The sequence below is a fragment of the Oryzias latipes genome, chromosome 2 (assembly GCF_053564925.1).
Source record: "Oryzias latipes strain Hd-rR chromosome 2, Olatipes_Hd-rR_3.1".
Taxonomy (NCBI): Eukaryota; Metazoa; Chordata; class Actinopteri; order Beloniformes; family Adrianichthyidae; genus Oryzias; species Oryzias latipes.
This window is the reverse complement of record NC_136238.1, coordinates 48,138,177-48,165,058: the sequence shown is the minus strand read 5'-3', so window position 1 is coordinate 48,165,058 and position 26,882 is coordinate 48,138,177. Positions and strand designations below refer to the sequence as shown.

The following is a 26,882-nucleotide window of genomic DNA, read 5'->3' as shown; positions in this document are numbered from 1 at the left end:
ACCTCCAAATACGGTGTCCCGTGAGGGATAAAATAGAGAACAAACCTCAACCCAGAGAGCTCATACAGCACAATAGCACCCCCTGCTGACTCATTTAGGCTACTGCTTTACACTCACATTCATCACACCCTGGATCAAACAATAGAACTACAATTTTTATCATGTGAGCTTATTAAAATAGACAGAAAATGACCCCTGAAAACAAGATCAACTGTTAAAAGTACAATTCTACTCAGTTTGGAGACCAATTCCAGTTGATGCAGAAAAAGTCTGGTCGGTGCACCAGGAAGTTAAGAACATCTGCAGTTGTTCAATGAAAACAGTTTGGAAAAAGAAACGTCTTCAAGCATAGAGCTGTGACGGTGTCGAATTTTTCATCACCGCGGTGATGAACCACCAGGGGGCGCGGTGTCGCGGTTAACCGCAGCCCCCCCCCCCAAAAAAAGAGAAAAAAACCACAAAATCCCTCGGCGGCCGCATCGGAAATAAATACAATTACACTTAAGAACGCACGCAGCTTGTAATGGAAATGAATCAAATGGAAATTAATAATCAGAAAGCATTAAATTTGTCATATTTCCTTGCGAGACGGAAACTTCTGTTGTAGAATGAGGATGTTTGCTTCTGAAAGGGTGCGCCTGTTTGTGTGTAAAGGGAGCCTCGTGCCACGTGCAGCACAGAGACAGACAGTGAGAGAGCGCGCGGTGGGAGAAAAGGAGACAACAGTCTGAAAGAAAGAAGGAAAGTCTGAACACAGGACTAGCAGAAAAAAGAAATTATCAGCAAAGATGAATGTGTTTATTATAGTTCCAAACACGCACCATATGCAAAAAGTTAAAAAAAAAAAAGTGCATAAAAAAGTGCTGTGATGCGGTGATGCGGTTATCGTCACAGACTGACGATAATTACTGACATAATTTCTGTTTGGATCCAAATTACAACTTTTTTAATATGTTTCTCCTTAGTGTCCACAGAGAGAAGAAGAGGAGCGGACCCCAGTCTGCAGAAAGAGCCAGAGCTGGTGAGTCAGAGCCTGATCATCTGCTAATGGATTCTTCTGGAAACATGTGGAACACTCATGAAGGAGCTTTCTTCTCTGCTCTGTCAGCAGATGTTGGTCTGCAGGAGATGTTTGGAGAACATCAGATCAGTCTGAGGAGCAGAAGTCAACATGTGGCTGAAGGAACTGAAGAAGCAGGAAGAGAAACGCTCCTCAACAGGGTCTACACTGAGCTCTACATCACAGAGGGACTGAGACCAGAGGCTCACACCCAACATGAGGTGATGCAGCTGGAGACCACCACCAAGACCAACCAGCTCCATGACACTGCAATCAAGAACCCAGACATCTTCAAAGTCCTCCCTGACCAACACAGATCCATCAGAGTGGTTCTGACCAGCGGAGTTGCTGGAGCTGGAAAAAGCTTCTCAGTGCAGAAGTTCACTCTGGACTGGGCCGAGGGCTTGGAGAACCAAGACATCAGTGCTGTGGTTCCTCTGTCCTTCAGGGAGATGAACTTGATCAGAGATGAGCAGCACAGTCTTCTCACTCTGATCCAGCTGTTCCATCCAACACTCCAGAAGATCCCAGCAGAACAGCTGTCTGTCTGCAAACCTCTCTTCATCTTTGATGGTCTGGATGAAAGCAGACTTTCTCTGGACTTCAAGAAGAGTCCGCTGGTGTCTGATGTCACACACAAGTCCTCAGTCAACGTGCTGCTCACTAACCTCATCCAGGGACGTCTGCTGCCCTCAGCTCTGGTCTGGATCACTTCCAGACCTGCAGCAGCCAATCAGATCCCTCCTTCATGTGTGGACAGACTGACAGAAGTCCGAGGCTTCAATGATGCTCAGAAGGAGGAGTACTTCAGGAGGAGGTTCCCAGATGGAGAGCTGTCCAGCAGAATCATCTCCCACATCAAGGGCTCCATGTCCCTCTACATCATGTGTGAAGTTCCAGTCTTCTGCTGGATCACTGCTGTGGTTCTGGAGAACCTGCTGACCACAGAGCAGAGAGGAGAGCTGCCCACCACCCTGACTGACATGTACTCCCACTTCCTGATGGTCCAGACAAAGAGGAAGAAGAACAAGTACCAGCAGGAACATCAGACAAGTCCACAAGAGCTGACAGAGACTGACAGGGAAGTTCTTCTAAAGCTGGGGAGGCTGGCATTTGAACATCTGGAGAAAGGAAACATCATGTTCTACCAAGAAGACCTGCAGCAGTGTGGTCTGGATGTCACAGAGGCCTCAGTGTACTCTGGAGTTTGTACTGAGATCTTCAGAAGAGAGTGTGAGATCTTCCAGAAAGCGGTCTACAGCTTTGTTCATCTGAGCGTTCAGGAGTTTCTGGCTGCAGTCTACATGTTCCACTGTTACTCCAACAGGAAGGTAGCGGTCATTGAGGACTTCCTGAAGAAGAACATGGAGAACCCATCCCTGGATGAGTTTCTGAGTAGAGTCATGGAGAAATCCCTGCAGAGTAGAACTGGACACCTGGACCTGCTGGTTCGCTTCCTTCATGGTCTCTCTGTGGAGTCCAACCAGAGACTCTTAGGAGGCCTGCTGGGTCAGACAGAGAAGAATCCAGGAACCATCCAGAGAGCCATCAACAACCTGAAGAAGATCAACAGTGAAGGAGTCTCTCCTGACAGAAGCATCAACATCTATCACTGTCTGATGGAGATGAAGGACCTCTCAGTTCATCAGGAGATCCAAGAGTTCCTGAAGTCAAAGAACAAATCAAAGAAGAAACTCTCAAAGATCCACTGCTCAGCTCTGGCCTACACTCTGTTGATGTCAGAGGAGGTTCAGGATAAGTTGGACCTGAACCAGTACAAGACATCATCAGCTGAGGGTAAACGGAGACTGATACCAGCTGTGAAGAACTGCAGGAAGTTCAGGTGAGTCCAGAAGTGATTGTGATGATAAATCAGATCGGTGTTCAGATTGATTCTGGATTAATAGCTGGGAACCTTTTGGGATCTGAAATGCAGTTTGTGTTGTTAATAAAAGTTTGATTGTGAAAGTCCTTATTAGTCAGACCAAAATAGCAGTTTGGACTGCGGAATGAAGCCTAGCATCACAGCTAACTTGTAAACCGGCATAGGTTCTTGTTCCTCCATACCGAGCAGGTGCCTTTGAAACGACTATTGCTGTTTGGTCATAGTGTGGCTCTAGAACCATGACAACCATGATGTTCCTGTTCAAAGCCAGCTAGTGCAGCGCTTGCTTAGCACTGACCTACAGAAGATTTAAATGTTTGTCTCAAAGAGCCCAGAGTGTATGGATAGAATACGCAAAGCAGGACTAAATTCATCAATCGACTGTAGTAAAGCATTAAGAAAACAAATAACAAAACAAATTGCAGGATTTTTTTTTGTTAAAGTTCCTTTTTCTTTGGGTATGGTGTTCTTTTCAAAATTCCTTTTCCATAGGTTCATTGATTAAGTTTTCAGTCAATGTTTGTGGGTAGCTCACCATGCACCATTTATGGAGCTAAATGGTGCAGATCAAATGTGGTTCCAATGAGGTATAGAAGCGGGGGGGGGGGGGGTGACCACAGAGTAGTTGGTTCAAAGTTTGGTTTGGTTGATCCAGTGAGATATGACACCAAGGTTTCTATAGCAGATAGATATGAGAAAAGCAATCTCCCTCTGAACACATCACAAAAACAAATGAAGGAGTCAAAGAAGCTGTGAGGCAGAAATGAACTCCAGTACCCAGAACCACCAACCTGCATTGTTTCCATCTTACCTGCTGAAACACACCTGACTGAACTCATGGAGTTCTACAGAGGCCAGATGACGAGTCACTGGAGGCAGGTGTGTTTATGCAGAGAAGCAGACAACGCCTTCAAGATGGTGGACCTGAGGACTGGAGTTGAAGAACACAAAGACTGAACCTGTGGCTGTTTCTGAAGGTCACCACCAGAGGCAGACCATGATACTTCCACCGCATGCAGCTGCAGAGACACGGAGAGGAGCAGAGTTTGATTGTAAAAGAACAACAATGCTGAGTCATCATTCCACAGAGAGTTCAGAGGAGCAGATAAGTGAAGAAACACTTTCATGTCAGTCAGCTGCTAACAGACCCCGCCCCCAGGATGTGTTGTTTCCTTGACAACGTAAACAGCTTCAGGAAAGCATCAAGTACAGATTTAGAAAAGCTCTTTGAGAACAGAAACAGTCACTTTAGCCTCTTTATACCAAGAAGACCTTCTGGAAAGTTCTGCCTGAAGGTTGGTGCTGCTGTGGTTCTGTTCATGATGGGAGACGTGGACCTGAGGAGGAAACTGGATCAAAGTTCTGCAACAGAACCGGAAGATGAACTGTTGTTGTTTACAGCTTCAGAGCTGAAATATGAAAATATCATTTTGGAAATGAAGACAGAAAAATTTCAGAAAACTGGATCAGAACCCACATTTACAGTTTTTCTCAGTCGCTTTAGTACAATTCACAGATCAGAATTGAAGTTTGCAAATACGTGTGTGCATTTCTCAAAACAATTTGTACAAACAGCAAAACACTATGGATTTCTTGCAAAAGCCTGTAACTTGCTCAAAATCTTTAGTTCATCTCTCAAAACTAAGTCTTTATGTCATTGAACATGTCAGCGCCATCAGAATGTCAAGTCCTTGTGTCATTGTCTACGAACAAGACAGTCAAATGACTTAGTCATGTTGTCAATATAACTGTGTACTTTAGAGGGAGGTTCTGATGGAAACTATGGCTAAAGTTTTGATGACAATTATTGTAAAATGTAAGTTACACCTTTTTTGTTTGATTGCAAGAGACTGGACAAGATTCACATTTACAGTTTTATTGGTCATATTGTAATTTGTTGACAGACCATGTCATACCAACATAGAAAAAACCCACTGCAAACAGTAACACAAAGGGAAAAAAAGATAGTACAACAGTCCAGGCAGTGCAGTAGGAATTGGTGTGGTTTTCCTACACCTCTTGTCGTTCCTGTATGATAGGCCACAAATTCTCATCCACTTCACAGCGAATATCCTCTCTTGCAACGCAGCGAAATATGTTTGTCACATTTTGACAACTTGGTCAACCATTTTGCAGTTAATGAGTTATACGATGAACTAATGACTAGGAGTTTTAAGGAGTAAGACTATTGCACAGTGAACTATATAATACATTTTGATCAACATGACATAAACAATTGATAATGTAGCAAAGAGCAGAGAATTGTACATAATCATTTGCATGGATGAACCAAAGCAATGCAACTTGTTCAAAGAAGTGAGAAACTGCTTATATGATGTGCACAAGTGACATCATGATGTGAAGATTGAACAAATAGTTTTGGGAATTTCATTCTGATCTGAGAATTGTACTAAAGTGACTGAGAAAAACTGTAAAAACTGTCAGCATTCAACCATCATCATCATCATCATCGTCAGAGTGACAGCTGTCAGTCTCTGTGATCCAGATGTTCTACTGTGAACTTTGGGGTACAGACCTCAGATCACTGACAGACTGAGGGCAGCATGAAGCTCCATGGAGCTTCATGAGATGAAGGTGTGAGAGAGACTGATGAGGAGGACTGTTTCAGGATAAGGATAGATAGATAGATAGATAGATAGATAGATAGATAGATAGATAGATAGATAGATAGATAGATAGATAGATAGATAGATAGATAGATAGATGGATGGATGGATGGATGGATGGATGGATGGATGGATGGATGGATGGATGGATGGATGGATGGATGGATGGATGGATGGATGGATGGATGGATGGATGGATGGATGGATGGATGGATGGATGGATGGATAGATAGATAGATAGATAGATAGATAGATAGATAGATAGATAGATAGATAGATAGATAGATAGATAGATAGATAGATAGATAGATAGATAGATAGATAGATAGATAGGCGCCATTATCATGTTTGTATATAATGACGATTTATCGTATTTCGGGCAGATACTCGCTGCAGTGTTTTTACAGGTAAATACCCTAGGGCGGTTCAGTCATTTAACTCACCTGCTCAGCATCCTATTTAAGCCCAGGTGCGCAGTCGTTCATTCTCTTTCTTACCTTCAGCACTCATTCTTTGCCGGTCTCCAAGCCCGCGGGTCTCCTTCTCTTTCGGCGTCTTGCTGTGTTCCCCCCGTCCTTCGGATGGATGATCCCCTTTTTTCTGATGTGGGGTTTTCGTTTCGCCGCGTCTGCTCTCCTTTGCGGCGATCAGCGGGCGGCTGACGGCGCACAGCGCGTTCGTTTCGCCGCGGTCGCGTGCATCTGCAGGGGGTGTGCTTTCTGCGGTGTTCGGGTTGCCGTGGCCCCCGATCAGGATCAGTCTGGGTCTTCTCGTCTGCCGTGGTCAGCCAAATTATCTACGGTGAGCGGCATGCGATCCTTTCCCGTGTAGTTTTCTAAGGCTGCGTTCTTGCTTCCTGTTTACTTCGGTGACGTCACGCCCCTGAGGACCCTGGGAATTGTCGTTTTGACTCATGGTCCTTCATGATGCACTTCTGATTCCTTTTCTGCTGCGTAGTTCGGCGTCGTCCGGTTATTGTTTCAGGGGTTGTGGGGTCTCTTCTGTGGTTGTGAAGGCTGGCGGTCCTCGTTTGGACAGGTTTCTCATGCTGGCTGAATTTTGTGGATTTTAGCATTTTTTCTGTTGCTGTTTTGTTCTTTGGGAGCTGAGTGTGAATCTTGACTGTTTTTAATTCGTTGCTGGCTTTATTATTATGGCGGTTCTTCTGTTTATTTTCTTCGTTGTTTTAGCTGCTGGTTAGTCAGAATGTGAATCAGTGTCTCTTGGACCCGTCTCTGCTCTGTGGACATTTTCCCTATGATTGGTCTCTCTTATGCAGCGTCTATGGCTCATTTTATTCAATCAGTGATCCTCGTTCGTTGCCCCCGCACCTTCTGCATCTGAAAAAAAAAACAACTTTATTTTCAAATCTGGGTTTCCACGTTGTCTATAATGTATGGTTCTCCACCCATCCGGATTTATTTTTCTTCTATGGATTTGGGTGGTTCATTGATGCTTGCCTATCCCCATTATGTCATCTCTAGCTTTTGTGCAGCATGTCGTTTATTCAAATTTTGGTTGAACATGATTTGTCAATGATTGGGCCACCTGACATTTGCTGTGGCTTTGGTCCTATGGTCATCCGTTCATCTTGCGTTCTTGTTCTGGGTAGTTCGATCCTGGGCCCCGTGTTCCTGTTCTGGATTTTTGTGTTTTGCGTTTGATCTTTCCCTCTCTATGCTTGGAGTGGTTTTGTTATGATGACTGAATTGTCTTCAGGCTCCCACCACTTGTTCTTCTGAGTCTGCGCCTACTGTTTTGGGGGAAAAGGATTTAAGAAGAGTGGTTTGTGTTTGTCCGGCCGCCAGAATCCACAGCTCTAATGATTTTAAGGGGTCGTCCGGTTATTTAATCCTTGGAGATTATATTAAGGCTGTTTCAATATTGAATGATAGTATTGTGTCATCGGTTGACTTGGTTAATGTTTAAATAACACCTTGAGCAACTTCTACCCTGAACGTAGGAAATATATCACATGCGCTCTCAAGCTTAGTTCAAGTGTTAAATCTTGTGTCCACAAGTCAGTCTTCTGTCTGCCTTGCTTAAGCAGATGACACTCTGCTAGATGCTTCCCCATTTAGAGTCTTGTTTTACTCCGCCTCTAAATGCCTAAGGTTCAGTCTAGCAAAAATACTATCAAAACCTATGATCCCTCATGGCTCTCAAGTTCTCTTTTGCAGTATTCAGACGCCCTTGGCTAATTAAAATTTTAGTAGTCTGTACTTGTTGTACACCAATTTGAGAACCACTAATATAAAATCCAGCTGAGCTGTAATCCTTTGCTACGTGGGATGTTGACCTTCCTCATCTACAAATCTCCTTGGCTACTCTTCCCATCACCTACTCCTCGATGGCCTCCTGAAGGTGCGTCCCTCTGAAACTGTCAAAGTTTACTTTTCTTATCATTTGATTATATAAAAAATTGGTGTTAAGATTTCGTGCAGGTTATATATTTCACCATCATTTCACTGTCGGAATTTGTAATTATGGTGGTTTCTAGGGTGCGATAAATCCACAATGGGTCTTTACCTTAACTATCTACTAAATTTCACTTCTATGATTTGTTCTTTAAAAGCACTGTTATTTAATTTATCTCAACCATTTTGAAACTGACCAGTTTCTGGGTTATTTATATATTCTTGTCAAGACTAATACTGCTTTGTTTTTATCTATGCATCGCATCCTGAGCCTGCGAACCCCTACGCCCCGATCAGCTTCTCCGTTTCCAGGAAATGATGTCACCCATGCATTCCTTGATCTGGTGCTGCAACGATGACTGCTCGACGTACCTATTGCTGCACTGAAAGTGACGGAGCGGTGGACCTCCTCTGCGTTCCAATGACACTTCTGACTGAATTAATTAATCAATGTCAACCGCAGAATGAATGTAAATTATTCGATTATAGATGTTAAAAGAAAATTATAGCCAGGTGGAAGCCTCAAAATTTAGGATGTTCTAAGTTGTATCATAGTATGCGCGAGCTCGAATCTGATTCTTAAGTTCATTTGTTTATAGTATGCCAATGAAGCATAGTAATTATGGGCGTTGAACTCGTTCTTAATATATGGATGGAACCTCAATTAAATGGATGTTCCTTGAGCCCTTATAATTGGTATGCCAAATGGAGAAAATTATGGCTATTAAGCTTGTTCGTGGTACTGTCGTTGGGAGCTTCGAAATAATGGATGTTACTTAAGCGCGTGTATATATAGTTGCCAAAATGGAAGAAGTTTATGGCCATCAAGCTTGTTCTTAGTTTAATAGAAGTTTGAATAATGGCTGTTAAGCATGTCATAATACGCCATCGGAAGCTTTGGATTGGATGTTAAGTTAGTGTCTCATACGGGTTGTTTTGGGCGGTTTAAATTATAGTTCCGCACAGCGTTTGTGGACGTGAGCTTACGTTCTAAGATCAGGTATGAGTAATGCTTATGTTGGCTCCCCTTTTATTTCTTTCCCCCTCTCTTTCAGATAGTATGTTCCCTTAGTGGTTTCCACGAACGGGAGCAACCCAACGGTCAATGGTGCCGGGTCACACATTGCAGATCCACTACTAGTATGCTCCCTTCGTGGCGCTGTACTCGAATGGGAGCGGCCCAACGGTCAATGGTGCCGGGTCACACATAGTAGATCCACTAGATAGCATGTCCCCTTCGTGGCGCTGTACTCGAACGGGGGCGGCCCAAACGGTCAATGGTGCCGGGTCACACATAGCAGATCCACTAGATAGCATGTTCCCTTTGTGGCGCTGTACTCGAACGGGGGCGGAAATGAAATGAAAATGGAATGCTGCCGAAAACACACCCCATTTTTTTTACATACTGATTATACATTCACATTTTTCTTCTTCTGGATAATTAAGTGTTGGGGGTTTTGTTACCCGAAAGTGTTATGGAAATTTCTCATGGAATTGAACGGAGCCTTATGCCAAACGAAAATATGTGAATGCCAACTTAAAGAATGTGGAAAATGTCAAATAAATATTTCTTACTGCAAGAGTTGTCTGACTGAAATGACGATTTATCGTATTTCGGGCAGATACTCGCTGCAGTGTTTTTACAGGTAAATACCCTAGGGCGGTTCAGTCAATTAACTCACCTGCTCAGCGTCCTATTTAAGCCCAGGTGCGCAGTCGTTCATTCTCTTTCTTACCTTCAGCGCTCATTCTTCACCCCACCCTCCTCCCCGGCTTCCACCTGTGGGCTCCGTAAAGGGGGGGGGGTTTGTTACCCGAAAGTGTTATGGAAATTTCTCATGGAATTGAATGGAGCCTTATGCCAAACGAAAATATGTGAATGCCAACTTAAAGAATGTGGAAAATGTCAAATAAATATTTCTTACTGCAAGAGTTGTCTGACTGAAATTCCCTTTTTTGGTCACGTGACTAGTTAAGATCTCATTTAGGCGCACCTGTCACCTGTGTTAGTTTGGGTTTGTTCGTTTGATACAGAGAGGGTGCACAGGGCCCAGTATTTTTTGTTGACCGCCTTTATACTTGATAATGAACTCTCCTTTGATTGATCGTATCATATGTGTCATCTGTGGCAATGAAGTGGAATAAATCACGACACACAAACAAAGTGGATTTTTGGTCATAGTTTTATTTATATGTAGCGCGTCGCAAACAGGACCTGTCACAGCCTCTCTAGCGGTTCATAAGCCCGCAGCCGCTACAAGATGGATAGATAGATAGATAGATAGATAGATAGATAGATAGATAGATAGATAGATAGATAGATAGATAGATAGACAGACAGACAGACAGACAGACAGACAGACAGACAGACAGACAGACAGACAGACAGACAGACAGACAGACAGACAGACAGACAGACAGACAGACAGACAGACAGACAGACAGACAGACAGACAGATAGATAGATAGATAGATAGATAGATAGATAGATAGATAGATAGATAGATAGATAGATAGATAGATAGATAGATAGATAGATAGATAGATAGATAGATTCTGAAGGAAATTTCAAGTGACCAACTGCCTGATATCTTGTGGGACAAAAGACTTTCTAAGTCTTTCTGCGGTGCAGCGTTGGGACAAAAGTCTGCTACTGAAACTGCTCTTCTTCTTTCTCAAGGCCTCATGCAGAGGGTGTGTCACATTGGACAATGTCCTTTGTTCGGCCACCTCCTCCACTGTGGCCAGCTTCAGTCCCACAACAGAGCTACCCTCCCCCCCCAATGATCTTGTTTAATCAGGTCAGGTTTTTCCTGCTTGTGCTGCACCAGCACACCACACCATACAGGAGAGCACTTTATTCAAGTTGGAAAAGGTGAGTTTTTAGGTTCTTGGTGAATTGTTAGAGAGAGCCAATGTTTCTGAGGTCAGGAGGTAGAGAGTTCCAAAGCTGGGGGGCAGAGCAGCTGAAAGCTCTGCCTCCCATAGCGACAAAACAAGCAGTGGGGACATCCAGATGAAGGGAGGAGGATAATCTGAGGGTACAGGTGAGTGTGGGGACGTGAACAAAATCTGATACATATGAGGGGGCAAGGTTGTGGAAAGTCAGGAGAAGTATTTTTTATGTAATTTGGTGTGTGATCGGTAGCCATGGAGCTGCAGAACAAGTGTGATGTGTTGGATGGAAAGTATTTGACAGATAATTCTGGCAGCTGAGTTGTGAACATACTGCAGTTTTTTTTTTGGTAAACCAAAAAGAAGGGAGTTGCAATAATCCAGGCGGGAAGTGACAAGACTGTGCACCAGGACGGCTGTGGAATGCGGACTGAGGGAAGGGCGAAGACGACGGATGGTGCGAAGGTGGAAATAGGCAGACTGGGTGATGCTATTGATGTGAGAAGTGAAGGAGAGGGTGCTGTTGAAGATGAAACCCAGACTCTTAACCTGAAGGGAGGGGGAAATGGAGGAGGTTTCAAAGGGAATGGAGAAGTTCTGGATGCTGTTTATAACGGATTTGGTGCTGATCAGGAGAAGTTCTGTTTTATCATTGCTTAGTTTTAGGAAATTAGCAGTAAACTGGGATTTTATTGCAAGAAGGGAGTCGGTGAGGGAAGTTGGAGGGAGAGAGGAATTTGGCTTGGTGGAGATGTAAATGTTCAGTAAGAGAGTTGTTATGAGGGAGAGCTGATACCAACAGTGCAGGTTCATTTATAGAATGAGAAAAGAAATAAAGGGGAACAAGATGAGGTGGGTGGGCAGTTTGAGGAGGAATTAGACCTATTGAAATGATTGTTTAGATAATTGGCACACTATTTCCTTCCAATGCAGCCCTTTTAACACCCTGTGATTCATTCATTCCATCCCATACTTCTTTCATATTGTTTGTTCTCAATTTCCCCTCTATCTTTGCTTTGTAGTTTTCTCTAGAGCTTGTCAGACAGCACCTCAACTCAGCTTGCACAGCTTTTTCTTTTCTAGATTCTTTTCTTTGTAGACTCTCTTTTGTTTTTATTGGTTTTTATTTATTTTTATCTAATTTATTGATTTTATGCTGTTCGGTTTAGTTTGTTGTTTTGTTTTTAACCTGCTGTTAAGCACTTTGGTCAGCTTCTGCTGTTTTAAAAGCGTTTTATAAATAAAGTTGACTTGACTGTTCAGGACCTCCTTCATCTCTCTGGTGATTCAAGGTTTGTTATTTGCTTAACAGTGCACAGCCCTTGCGGGCATCACAATATCCAAACAACAAAGGATATAGTTTGTCAGACATTTTTGTATGTGGGGATTTTAACATTGACATTTTAAATCCTCATAAGATTAAAGCAGTTGAAGAATTTATTTATACCATGTACAAATATTACAAATGTTTTACACTTGTTTTTAAATAAATCAGTGACCATTTTCCAGTCTTCACAGTAAACAACAGTAATTATGTCAACCACAGGTGGCATTTCTCAATGGGATACAGAAGAATTAAAACGGAAACCTCCGGAGGACTTCCGGTGTTGTCGAATGGAGTAGACGTGTGTGTCCGAGCTCCCCACCTTTATTGACTTCTACTAAGCCACCTAACTAATTAGTTAAAAATTTGCCCTACAACAACTAATTCAACGGATCACCTAAGTAATCATGTCCAAAAAAAACAGAAGAGATGAACAGGAGAAGGAGGAAGCGGCCGGTATTAGCGCATTCACTGCTGTCCTGACTGCTAAGCTAGCGGAAACTAAGTCCGAGCTTCTTGCTGAAATAAAGGACACATACGCAAGGTACGAGGCCAGACTGAGCACTGTTCAGGCCGCAGTTGATGACCATACAGAACGCATTGCCCACTTGGAGCAGTCTGCAGACTCTACTAGCATCGACGTGATGGAGATGAAGACCACGCTTTCAGCCATTGCGGCTGAAAACGCTAAGCTAAAGGCTAAGCTGACTGATCTCGAAGGCCGGAGCCGCCGCAACAACATTCGGATCTTTGGATTACCCGAAAATATTGAAGGGCCTACACCAACAGTTTTTTTTTTCGCAGCTGCTTTTTGAAGTGCTTGGTGCTGACGTTCTCTCATCTCCTCCGGAATTAGACCGTGCACACCGCTCACTAGCTGCTAAGCCAGGGCCCGCCGGTAAGCCGCGGCACGTCGTGATATGCTTTCACCGCTTTCAGACTCGTGAGCTGGTGGTGCGGACGGCTCGCAGACTTCGGGGCAATCTCTCCTACAAAGGCTCTCCGATCCATATCGTGGAGGATTACTGCCCGGAGGTTTTGGAGCAGCGCGGCCAGTATCGTGATGTTATGAGGAAGCTTTACCAGCTGGGCCACAAGCCTGCTCTGAGGTACCCAGCTAAGCTGTTTGTCGTGATGGAGGATGGCTCCAGGAAACATCTTCCCTCGGTGAAAGATGCTGCCGATTTTGTCTCTCGTCGCTGCCGAGATGATGGTGACCGGTCTCTTCCTGAATCCAACTAGTAACAATACGTGACCTGTCAAGAAGGCTGTTGCTACTGTCTAAATGACTGCCACCTCAGGACCTAAGCTAGTTATTATTTTTTATTGTATTTTTCATTTTATTTTATATATAAATATTTTTAATTGCTTATTTACTTTTTTCTTTTGAAGTAGCTATAATTATTTTACTCACACTTTTCTAAGGGTAATTTTGACTTCTGTTATTGGGGCAATTATAATGTGCCTTTAAACTTGGGGATTTGGAGGACTTTGGACGAAAGAGGGAAGTCCCGTGGTTAGGTGTTGACACCGTTGTGAAATGGACACTTGTTTCTTGTTTTCATGTATATATGGGGATGTTCAGGCCAAGCTTATTATTTCATTTTATTATTATTATTATTATTTTTTTCTTCTTTTTTTTTTCTTCGTTTCACTCAGATTTCCTTACAGAGACCAGCCGTGCTCTTCCAACCTACCATGTCCACGCCCATCACTTTAATTAAAGATCTTGTTTGAGGTATGTCTTCTATAAACATAAATAACAGATTCAGACTTATTTCGTGGAATGTGAAGGGGCTGGGGAATGCTACAAAACTGGGGCGAGTAATGACCCACTTAAATCGCCTTAAAGGAGATATTTATTTTCTCCAGGAAACTCACATGCCCAATAAGGAAGTTGTGCGACTTAAAAAACATTGGGTGGGGGAAGTCTTTCACTCCACATTTAATTGCAGGGCCCGTGGTGCAGCCATAATTTTCCGTAAGGATCTTCCTTTTATTGCAGAAAAGTCAGTGCTAGACCCGAATGGCAGATATGTAATAGTTTCTGGGAAGATTCAACTAACATCCTTTCTATTCATCTGTGTTTACGGCCCTAACTGGGACGACAGTGCTTTTGTTAAAAAACTTTTTTCATCTTTTCCAGATCTCCAAAATCACTATATAATTATGGGTGGTGACTTTAATTTTGTGCAGGATCCGCAGCTTGATCGATCTTCTAACACTTCTGCCCCCCCCCTACTAGAGCAGCCAAAATGCTATCGACTCTCTCTCAACAGTTTGGTATTACTGACCCATGGAGGCATAAATTCCCGGGGGGAAAATCGTTCTCATTCTTCTCTCATGTTCATCGCACCTTTTCTCGAATTGACTTTTTTCTTTTAGACGTACGACTTCTGTCTAATCTGGTTTCTGTCGACTATCACGGTATAGCTATATCAGACCATTCTCCGGTTTCTCTTGATCTGGCCATACTCTCCCGGCCTCGCCTGTTGAACCAGTGGAGGTTCAATGCCGTCCTCCTAGCTGAGGAATCCTATAAAGAGTTTATACAATCACAACTAACTCTATTTTTTGAATTTAATGACCTGCCAGAAACAAATAGAAGCAATCTCTGGGAGGCCTCAAAGGCGTACATTAGAGGTCAACTGATTTCTTTTATTTCTAATAAGAGGAAAGTGGAGTCTGCTCGTACAAATTTACTTCTGAACGACATCAAGGACACAGACCAATTATTAGCTGCTAGTTTTGATCCAGACTTGTATAAGAAACGACTCGCACTACAGACAGAGCTTGATCTTATCTCTACCACGGAGGTCAGAACGCTGCTGCTTAAATCCAGACAACGTTTCTATGAATCGGGTGACAAGGCGGGGAAGCTTCTTTCATACCAGGCAAGGGCTGAGGCATCTTCTAGGCTTATTCCAGCAATATTATCTCCAGCGGGTGTGACGATCACAGACCCAGTTAGTGTAAACGAGACATTTGCGAAGTTCTACTCGACTCTTTATACATCTGAGTGTCCACACTCTCCAGATCTTGCGCTTGATAAAATTACTTTTCCTCGTGTCACTGATGAGGATGCTGAAATTTTAGGTAAACCCATCACTACGGCAGAAGTCTCTGAGGCCATCAAATCACTCCAAAGTGGTAAGGCACCTGGCCCTGACGGTTTTACCACTGAATACTACAAAACCTTTTCCTCCGTGCTTAGCCCCTTCTTAAAAGATATGTATAATGAAGCCTTTCTCTCCGGCTGCCTTCCAAACACTCTCTCAGAAGCCACAATATCTCTTCTCCTTAAGAAAGACAAAGACCCTCTACTTTGTAGCAGTTACAGACCCATTTCCCTTCTCAATGTTGACTTTAAAATTCTGTCTAAAATTCTGGCTTCCCGTCTACAATGCGTTTTGTCTACCATCATAAATTTGGACCAGACAGGTTTCATGCCGGGCAGATTATCGTCGTGTAATACTAGACGCCTTTTTAACATAATTTCTTCGCCTTGCTCTGTAATGCCTGAGGTCATTCTCTCTCTTGACGCAGAAAAAGCCTTCGATCGGGTCGAGTGGAGCTTTCTATTTAACATTCTATCCCGATTTGGACTGGGGGGAGGGTTTGTCGACTGGGTTAAACTGCTTTACTCTTCCCCCAAAGCTTCAGTTCGCACTAACAATACGTTTTCTCCTTCCTTTTCTTTACATCGGGGCACAAGACAGGGCTGTCCTCTTTCTCCTTTGTTGTTTCTTCTGGCTATTGAACCATTGGCCATCTGGTTACGCTCAGAAGCAGCCTTTATTGGCATCAAGCGTCTAGGCACAGTTCATAAGGTCTCGCTATATGCGGATGATCTTTTGCTTTACGTTTCAGACCCTATCACCTCCGTTCCCATCATCCTTAATATCCTACAAGAGTATAGCAATATATCTGGCTACAAACTTAATTATCAGAAGAGCGAACTTTTACCTATCAATGACCTAGCCCGAATGATCCCTTCCTCTACTTTTCCGTTTCGGTGGTCACCTGGTGGGTTCAGATATCTAGGCATCCAGGTCACCCCATTATTGTCTGGGCTCTACCATACAAACTTTACCCCCCTGATTGACAGGACAGAGAGGGATTTTTTACGTTGGTCAGCTCTGCCGATCTCGCTTGCAGGTCGGGTTAGTCTGGTCAAAATGGCCGTCCTTCCCAGGTTTCTTTACCTATTCCAACATCTTCCAATCTTCCTAGGCAAATCATTTTTTGACAAGCTAGACAGGACCGTTTCATCATTTTTATGGTCGGGCAGGCCGGCTCGTATCCGAAAATCAGTCTTACAAGCCCCGAAGGATGAGGGAGGACTGGCCCTGCCAGTCCTAAGATTTTATTATTGGGCAGCAAACATCCAGAAACTTCTTTTCTGGATGAACGACGACAATGAGGCCATTTCAAGCTGGACTCAGCTGGAAGGGAAATGTTCAGAATTTTGTCTGCGCTCAATACTGTGTGCACAGCTTCCCCTTCCCAGTGTCCATATCTGCCCAGTGGTGTCCACTTCTTTGAAAATCTGGAGTCAATTCAGGAAACATTTCGGCCTTATAAATTCTGCAGTCCTCACATCAGTCTACAAAAACTGCAGATTCGATCCGTCCAAAACAGATCTGTCATTCAAACTATGGCACAGGAATGGGATTAAATCAATCTCTGACTTATACACTAACAATGTATTTTCCTCATTTGAACAATTGTCAAAGAAATATGCCCTCCCGAATCAGCATCTCTTCCGTTTCTTCCAGATCAGGGACTATGTTAAAAAACTGTTTCCTCATTTTCCAAATCGCCCACCAGAAACTCTTCTGGATGTTCTTCTCTCCAAAGACCCTTTTGTTAATGGATGCATTTCAAGCGTTTACAAGTCAATTTGGACAGCATCCTCAAAGCCGTCCGATACTGTCAAAACTGCGTGGGAAGACGGTCTAAACCTTAACATTACGGAACAACAATGGAGGTCAGCATTGTCTCTTGTCCATTTGTCCTCTATTTGCGCCCGCCATAGATTGATTCAATGTAAGATTGTTTACAGGGTCCATTACACCAATGCCAGACTGGCCAAAATCTATCCTTCTATTAGTGATGCCTGCAGCAGATGCCATCTCTCTCCTGCCAATCATGCCCATATGTTTTGGTCATGCCCAGTGATCGCTGCTCTTTGGACAGATGTATTTGATACACTAACGAGGGGTTATAGATACACCGTCACACCAAATCCCATGTCGGCAATATTTGGTCTCCCCCCAACTTCAGACACGCCGAGTGCACTAAAGCGGGCCGTTGCATTCACCACCCTATTAGCACGCAGGCTGGTCCTGCTGAACTGGAAGCTCCCCCGTCCCCCTTCGCATGTCCGCTGGGTCCGCGAGGTGCTTTACAATCTCAAACTTGAGAGGCTTAGGTACTCACTTCATGGCTCACTCAGGGTGTTTCATGAGACCTGGAGCCCTTTCCTACAATATGTGGACTCCTTGACATTTCCTCACAATCTGGAGGCTGACTGAGCACCAGTGCAACAAAAAGCCACTGCTGTTACCCTGGTTTTCTCACTTATTACTACGTATTTAATTACCTTTTTTTTTTTTTTTTTTTTCTGGACGTATTTCTTATTTAAAAAAAAAAAAAAAAAAAAAAAGCCCAAGTGGTTTGTGTTTTTTATTTATTTACTTTTTTATTTTTTATTTTTCTTTTTTTTTTTTTTGTGTCTGACTTGGCCTCTGGGGGTTGTTGACGGGGGTGGGTGGGACGGGTTGACATGTGAGTGTTTATTTCTACACATTGCCTTTTTTACATTTCATTTTACACTCTGTATGTCTGTTTAATACAGAAAATGTTCAATAAATAAAGTTATAAAAAAAACAAAAAAAAAACGGAAACCTCCATCAAGAAAAAGAATACTCTTTATAAAAATTAAATAAAAAAAGAGAACAAAAGAGGCAGAAATTAAATATAAAAAATACAAAAATAAGTTAACACAGATCATATATGCAAGAAGGAATATTATAGAAAACTTTGAGGAAAACAAAAGTAATTTTAAAAACAACATGGGGCATACTTAATACTATTCTAAGAAGGGGTAACAAGGAAGACTCATATCCAAAGTACTTCATTAATGAGGATAAAGAAACAGATCAAAGGGAAGAGATTGCTAAAAGATTTAATGATATTTTTGCAAATGTGGGACCTGAATTAGAAAAGCAAATCCCGGATCCAGGAACATTTGGATAGAAAGGGAAAATATTAATTGACAGAAATCCCAGTTCAATGGTTCTTAACCCAGTAACTGAAAATGAAATAAAGACAGTGAGAGGAATGAAGGGTAAACTCTCTACTAATATGTTAATGGCATTGATATGGCTTTGGTGAAAATATATAAAACAATGTTACATTCACTTTCAATACTTCAAAAGAGAGCAATACGAATTATACACAAAGTCAATTACCTTGAGCACACAAATAAATTATTCATACAATCAAAATTACTCAAATTTTACGATCTAGTAGAGTATTGTACAGCTCAAATAATATTTAAGGCCGAAAACTGTCATGATTTTCAGGCGAGACAGACCCAGACGCTGGAACTCAGAATGATCAGGCAGGTAAGTAGCTTGGTAAGTGATTTTAATCACAGGAAAGGTTGATAAGATTAAATCCTTTGACAGAGTGGAATCCAGACGTGGCTCATGGCGAGGCTGGAGGGAACACTGCGGCTGCACGGCTCCGAGCTTAGTTCAAGGCAGCAGTTGAGTGACAGCAGACTTCCACACAGGTGACCTTCGCTTGGATGAATCCTGGGACAAAGAGGCAGAACATGAGAGCAAGGCAAGGCAAAAGACTACTGGACATGAGCTGGCAGACCAGGCGTAGTCACCGTTAGGGGTAACGAACTGGCATCGATGAATGGGCTGGATCTCCTTAAGTGCAGACAGGGTGATGAGGTTGAAGTGGTCACAGCTGGTGGAAATCAGGAGCAGAGCAGAGGGGGCGGGGCTGACCGAGGCACCGTGACAGAAAACAATTTATTACCAACGAATATCCAAAGGTTGCTTATTAAAAGAGAGGAAAAATACAATTTTAGGGGAAAAAATTAATTTCTCATACATAAAGCACGTACAAATAAAAAGAGATTCTGTGTTTCAATTTGTGGAGTGAAGTTGTGGAACAGAACCAGTAAATGCTTGAAACAATGTCCAAACATAAAATAATTTCAGTATAAATACAGAAATATGATCATGGATAAATATGTACAAATACAAAAAAATACAGAACATCAGCATTTGTAAATCTGCATACTTTGAGATTATGTTTTGGCATTCATTTGCATGTTTTTTGGAAATGAGAATTACATGTGGAGCTGTAACCGAATATACACTTGGGGAGGGCACTGGACTTTGATGGTGGGAGTACTGTGTTTATTTGGGAAAGTAAGGACTTAAGGTAAAGGGAGTGAGAGTTTATAATATTTTTCTTCTTCTCACTCCCTTTTGGACTTGTGTTTATATATTTTTGTCTTTTCTTGTTTTATATAATTTTCTTGTTTTATATAATTTTGTCTTGTTTTTGTCTTATTTTTGTCTTATTTTGTTATTTTACACTTGTTTTCACTTGTCCAAAATAAAAAGGTCACTACTACTACTGTAGTTTGTCAGACACTGTGATGCCTGCTCGATGTCCTCATGGTAGTGGTCTAATAGCACACTCTAGTCCAGGGGTGTCCAAATCCAGGCCTCGAGGGCCGGCCTCCTGCTGGTTTTCCAGAAATCATACCTCATCCACTGTTGATTACCTGGATCAGTGACCACAGTCTCCAGCGCTGTCTCCACGTGCGCTCCTTGTGGGATGTAAACACAGATGGCCAGGACCTGTGTAAACTCCCAGGGTTAGTAGTAAGGCCGGATGCTAAAGGCTAGCAGCTCAGTCTTTGGAGCAGATTGTTGTTTTACTGAGAAGTGTCCAGGGTTACACCACCTGTTGTTTATATTCAATATGAGGCCACCACCTTTTCTCTTATCAAATGTTGCAGTGTTTCTGTCTGCATGCACTGTGGAGAAGCCAGGTAAATCCACATTGCAATCCGGTGTGTTAGCTGATGAAGCAGATGCAGCTCTGATTAAGAGATAAAGGACCAACTGGAACTTCGTCACAGCCTGAACTCAGTGGCTTTGTGGTTAGAGTGTCCGCCCTGTGACTGGAAGGTCGTGAGTTTAAACCAAGGCCGAGTCATACCAAAGACTCTTAAAATGGGACCCAATTCCTCAACACTTGACACTCAGCATTAAGGGGTTGGCTTGGGGGGTTTGAACCACCGAATGGCTCCCGAGCGCGTATCGTCTGCAGCTCACCGCTTCCCAAGGGAATGGGTCAAATGCAGAGAACAAATTTCGCACACCTAGGTGTGTGAAATTTGGTGTGTGGGACTTTAACTTTTTTTTTACTTTAAATTCATGAAAAGATCACCTGTTTGTGTCTTTGTTTCTCTTTACAGACTTCCAAAACAATGTAAACTCTCAGAGACTGACTGGGAAATTGTGGCCTCAGCTCTGAAGTCCAACCCGTCCCACCTGACAAGATTGGACCTGAGCAAAAACAGCCTGGAGGATTCATCCATGAACGTTCTGTGTTCTGGACTGGAGAGTCCAAACTGCAGACTGCAGTCTCTGAGGTCAGAATATTGAAGATGCTGTTTGCTGATTTGTAGTTCTTCACTGAAGCTGAAAGGTTTGGATTCAAAGATTTTCTGGTTTTCTAGAAACTGAACATCTTTGAAAAACAGTTGCTTATATTTTCTTCAGAAAAAAGATGTTTCCATGGCAACAAAAGGTTTAGCTGTTGAAACATTTGACAGATTTATTGTCATGGTCTCGTGGAATATTCAGACCGACCCAAACGCTGGAACCCAGAAGAACACTTGGAGACGTGAGGTAAGTTAAGGTGGTTTAATTCACAGGAGGTGAGTATAGAACTAGATTCTTGATGCGGCGTGGCGGCTGACTGGAGGTTTGTGGCAGGATGAACCAGAGAGCGTGACTTCGGCTGAGTCCGAGGAGAAGGATGAGGAGCGAGAGCAGAGGACGGCGACCCGTGGTTCCCTTGTGATGAAGACGGTTCCGTGGGAGTAACAACGAACTGGCACCGAAGAAAGGTCCTGGATCTCCTTAAGAAGGCGGGGAAGATGATGAGGTAAGTGGAACCAGCTGGTCGCATCCAAGGCAGAGCAGGAAGGGGGGAGGAGGCAGGTAGCTGACCGAGGCACCATGTCAGTACCCCCCCCTCAACGACCGCCTCCAGGCGGTCCAGGACGACGGTCCGGGTGGGCACGGAAGAAGTCGTCGATCAGGGAACGGTCCAGAATCATAGAGCGGGAGATCCAAGAGCGCTCTTCCGGACCGTACCCCAACCAGTCCACGAGAAACTGGAAGCCCCTACCACGGCGCCGGACGTCCAGCACACGACTGACCGTAAAGGCAGGCGCACCGTCAATGACCCGGGCGGGCGGAGGGGAAGAGGACGGCGGGCACAAAGGGCTATCGCTGACAGGTTTGATCTGGGAAACGTGGAACGAGGGGTGAACTTTCAGAGCAGCAGGCAGGCGCAGGCGGACACAGGAGGGATTGATGATGCGATCAATCACGTAAGGGCCGATGTATCTGGGAGCCAGCTGTCATCTAACGGGGGGGTTCTGGAGTTTAAACGTTGTCTGCACTGGGAAACAAGATGACCGGGATGACCACAATAAAAGCATAACCCTTCTTCACGCCGTTTCTGTCGTTCTTCAGCAGTGAGTTTAGAATGACCCACTTGCATAGGTTCGTCTGGTGCGGTAGCTGATGGTTCGTGAGCAGGTAGCGCGACCACATGGTTGGATGAAACAGGGTTTTGAAAAAGGCCCGGAGGTCTAATGCTCCGTTCAGCGTGACGTTCTCGTACCCGGATATCAGATCTGAGGGCTGCGGAGACAAGCTCTTCAAAGTTGTTAGCCTCTGGTTGTGAACATAAATGATCCTTAATTTTTTCACTCAGGGATTGGTAGAAAATCCCTTTTAGAGCAGGATCTGGCCAGCCAGCCTCTACAGCTAATATACGGAAGTCAATAAGATGTTCACTTACCGAACGGTTGCCTTGTTTTAGATTGAGCAACCGTCGGGTGGCTTCCTCCTGCTTACGAGGCTGGTCAAATACTAGACGGAACTCTTCTATGAACCGGTCGAAGGGAAGATGAGAGATTGGATGAGCAGCCAAAAAAGCTTGGGCCCACTGGAGTGCTTTGTTTCTGAGAGAATTCACAATTAAAGCAATTCTGCTTTGATCCGTTTGGTAGTGTCTGGGCGCCTGCTGGAATATGAGCTGGCATTGTAGGAGAAACCCTCCGCAGGCCGTGACGTCACCGCTGAATGGTTCCGGTTGAAGGCGGAAGTTTTCGGGAGTGACGGCGGAGGCGGAAGTGAAACTGTTGCCGGAAGCGGGAGCTTGAGTTGTGACTGAGACAGTAGATGCCTGTCCTGTTAGTTCCGTGAGTGTATGGGTAATACAATCGAGACGGCGAAAAAGATCTTGCTGAGCCGCGGACATTTGAGCGAGAGCGTCCGCTTGGCGGCTCAGAAGATTACCTTGGAGGGTAACGTCGTGGCGAAGTCCTTCCGAGTCAGCTGGGTCGGGAATTTGGCCAGTTCGTTCTGTCATGGTCTCGTGGAATATTCAGACCGACCCAAACGCTGGAACCCAGAAGAACACTTGGAGACGTGAGGTAAGTTAAGGTGGTTTAATTCACAGGAGGTGAGTATAGAACTAGATTCTTGATGCGGCGTGGCGGCTGACTGGAGGTTTGTGGCAGGATGAACCAGAGAGCGTGACTTCGGCTGAGTCCGAGGAGAAGGATGAGGAGCGAGAGCAGAGGACGGCGACCCGTGGTTCCCTTGTGATGAAGACGGTTCCGTGGGAGTAACAACGAACTGGCACCGAAGAAAGGTCCTGGATCTCCTTAAGAAGGCGAGGAAGACACACACACAACATCGCTAATATCGCTGAAATTGATACAGATACTTTTTTCTTGAAATGTTTGATTATAGAATAATCTTGGAAATACAAATATTTTTGTTAATTAAGTGTATAATAAAACACAGGACAGAGACGTTCAGCCAATAAACCTGTTAATTAAGTAGATACTACTATCTGAATTAAACATACATCAAATATAGTATGTACATGTATATAAATAATGTCAATATACCATAATAGTAAGACAACAGTGAGTAAGGTGAACAAAAAAAGAGGAAAAATTTAACAGAAATGTAAGAATAGCACAACAAACGTAGATTTGAAAATATAAAGGCAGTTAGTCTATGTCTAAAAAGACTTTCATTCATCCAGGTTGATTCCATCAGGTTTTTAGGTTGTCATCTGCACTTGGTTTTTAAAGTTGCAGAAGTTTCACCTCTTATTTAAAAGGCTTTGTCAATTCTGAAATAGCTGGTAAAAGAGCTGGTTTATATGTGCTCACGGGCGAGGAGTGAGCATATATAAGATAGTGCCTCGCCTGGCGAGGAGTCAGGCCTGAAACTGGATAGTATTTCCAACTTAGACTGCATGGTTTCAGGTCGTTGGGAGTCCTTTGTCCTCAGCTGGAGGTTGGGGAGCTAGTGGCTACCCTCCCCAACCTGGTCATCTCTTTCAGCTGCCAATGAGCTAAGTGAAACTGGTTCGGTTTGTTTGGGTTTCAGAACACTGCTGTTGATGGATGAAGAATAAACCTGAGACCATCATCCTTATTCAGAGAAGGTTTATCTTTCTTTACGAAGATGGCTTCTTTCACTCCTCGCCCCTCAAACTGTGGCTAAAATTCGTAATTTCACAGAGGGGGCTTCTGATGTGCAGTCATTGGTGAAGAGGGAGAATAGCAGAGGGGAGAGAACAAACCCCCGGGGGGGGGGGGGGGGGGTGCCAGTGTTCAGGATCTGAGTCTTGGATGTGAAGATTCAAGATTCAAGGTTTTATTTTTTTTGCACATGCGGTATATCGGAATTTTCCTTTGGCATCTCTCATGTCAGGGTAAATTAAAAAGGACAAAAAAATTAGAAAAATAAATAGAATAAAGTTAAAGTTAAAATTAGACAAAATAATTACAAGGTCTATAAAAAATATAAATTTGAGTAAAATATTAATATAAATATTGCAGCGACCCAGTCTGTACAGAAAAATTATTGCACATATTATTGTTTATTGCACTTAGATTGCTGCAGGGAAAAAGCTGTTGTAGAAGTGTGTGGTGTGGATGCTTTCAGGCCTGCAACGTCTCAGGTTGTGGCCTGAGTCCACACACTGGATCAGTGCGTGAGCAGGGTGGTGTCTGTCTCTGATGATCTTAGAGACTCTCCTCCTGCAGCACTGTTTATAGACGGTGTCCATGGATGGACGGTTGCAACGTATAATTTTGCCAGCTGTATTAATGACCCTCTGCAGCATCTTCCTCTTTCTTTTATGGTGGTGTTTCCAAACCAGGCTGTTAGTCCGCTGGTGAGGATGCATTTCACAAGCCCCCTGTAGGCTTGGGTGAGGGTCCGGCGCTTGAGTCCAGCCTTCTTCAGCAGCCTGATGAAGTACAGCCTCTACTGGGCTTTCTTCAATGTGGAAACAGTGTTTTTTCCTAGCTGAGGCTGTTGGTGATCTGCAGACCAAGGAACCGGCGGCAGTCGGTCCGCTCCACCACAGTCCCGTTGATGATGAGCGGTTGATGTGGCGGTGCTTTCCTTCTGTAGTCCACGATTATTTATTTTGTTTTCTCTACGTTGAGAACAAGGTCGTTGTCCTCTCCGTAGATGGTGATCCTGTGCACGAGGTCTCTGTATGCAGACTCGTCCCCTCCTCTGATGAGGCCGAGGGTGGTTGTGTCGTCTGCATACTTAATGATGATGTTGTTGGAGTCGGGGGAGGTGCAGTCGTGGGTGTAGAGTGAGAAAAGCTTTGGACTGAGGCAGCACCCCTGTGGTGAACGGTGCTGACTGTCAGCATCTTCCCATCTTAACCACCTGTGGTCGGTCAGCGAGAAAGTCAAGAATCCAGTTTCTGGTTGGTGTTCTGCCAGAAACTGGCAGATTATCAGTCAGCTTCAGGTGCCTGATGGTGTTGAAGGCAGAGCTGTAGTCCAGGAACAGAATCCGGGCGTAAGTGTTCTTGGTGTCCAGATGTTGTAGGGTGGAGTGAAGTGCCAGGGCCAGCGCATCTTCTGCTGATCTGTTGGGGCGATAAGCGAACTGGTGGGGGTCTACTTATTCGTCGACCACGGAGTTGATCTGCGACAGAACCAGCTTTTTCAGACATTTCATTGCTGCAGGGGTGAGAGCCACGGGTCTCAGGTCGTTCATCATTGCGACGTGTGTTTTCTTTGGGACCGGCACGATCACGGAGGACTTGAAGATTCGGGGCACCGTTTCCTGCGATAGCGAGAGGTTGAAGATGTCTGTGTACACCTCTGCTGCTCCGCGCAGGCTTTCATAACCCTTGGTGAAAGGTGGTCCAGTCCCGTCGCCTTGTGTGGATTCACTTGCTTCAGGGCCCTGAGGACCTCTGTGTGAGACACCTGCAGTGCAGCCTCTTCTGGGGCCCAGAAGGTCTTTTGGGGGACCTCTTTGTTGTTCTGGTCAAACCTTGCGTAGGACATGTTAAAAGTTTGTCAAGCATTTGTCAGCCTGGACGACCTGGAGGATCTGGAGAATTACATCGACGAGTGTTTCAATACCTGCTTCATGAAGAAATCCAACACCGCCACTCCGTCCACCAAACGAGGCCGCCCCGAAGACTCCCCCGGGGCTGCCTCCTCCCCAGGCAGCAACATGAGTGATATCCTGGATTCAATTGATAAAAAGCTCTCCAGCCTTGATTGCCGTTTAAATCTGCTGGAGATCCTCCATAAGGAATTCCAAGGTCTGCGAGAGTCTCTGGAGTTCAGCCAACAGCAGGTGCAGGAGCTCGCCGAGGAGAACCAGGCCCTCAGAGAGACCGTCAAGATCATGGCCAACGACACCGCCCGTCTCTCTGAGGAAAACCGATCCATCAAGGAAACCCTCCTGGATCTTCAGGCGAGGGACAATCTAGTGTTCGCAGGGATTCCAGAAGAGGCAGGGGAAGACCCGGAGAACATTGTTAAGTCCTTCATAGAGGTCCACCTGAAGCTCCCCAAGGAAGAAGTCCAGAAGATCTCCTTCCACAGGGTTCACCGGCTCGGAGGAAAAAGGCCGGACAATCAGCGTCCCCGTCCTATTGTTGCTAAATTTGAACATTACAAACAAAAGGTGCTGGTAAAAAGCAGAGGACGAGAGCTGAAAGACACACATTACAGCGTGAATGATCAGTTTCCAGGCGAGATCCTCCGCCGGCGGAAAATCCTCTTCCCGCTGAGGAGGAAGCACCTGTCTGCTGGAGCCCGTGCGGTGGTTGCCGTTGATAAACTTTTTGTGAACGGCAAGCTGTTCCGGGACCCAGAGGTAACACCCTGGCTGTGCTGAAGGCTTTCAGAGGCGCACTGACATCTGCGCCGCCCAGAAAAAACCCGCAAACTTATTTAATTGAATAGGAAATAATGGGATCATCAATAATCCACACCTCTCAGGAACAGTGTTTTTTCTTTCTCTCACATTCATGTTTCTGT

At 44.3% G+C, this 26,882-nt stretch overlaps 3 protein-coding genes across 5 annotated transcripts in view; 2 read left to right on the top strand and 1 right to left on the bottom strand.

Moving 5' to 3' along the window:
* LOC144989075 (protein NLRC3-like) overlaps window positions 1-2,907 on the top strand; it is a 97,902-nt gene extending 94,995 nt beyond the window's left edge. For 2 of the 3 annotated variants that reach the window (XM_078941001.1, XM_078941006.1), the window contains 2 exons: window positions 966-1,021; window positions 1,109-2,907. In XM_078941001.1, coding sequence (XP_078797127.1) covers window positions 966-1,021; window positions 1,109-2,907 — 1,855 coding nt within the window. The remainder of the gene's footprint in view (window positions 1-965; window positions 1,022-1,108) is intronic. The other variant, XM_078941002.1, reaches the window with a different exon arrangement.
* LOC144988956 (NACHT, LRR and PYD domains-containing protein 12-like) overlaps window positions 1-26,882 on the bottom strand; it is a 254,086-nt gene that overhangs the window by 28,286 nt on the left and 198,918 nt on the right. The window lies entirely within an intron of this gene.
* Window positions 1-26,882, top strand: part of LOC144988990 (NLR family CARD domain-containing protein 3-like) — a 204,704-nt gene that overhangs the window by 142,539 nt on the left and 35,283 nt on the right. The window lies entirely within an intron of this gene.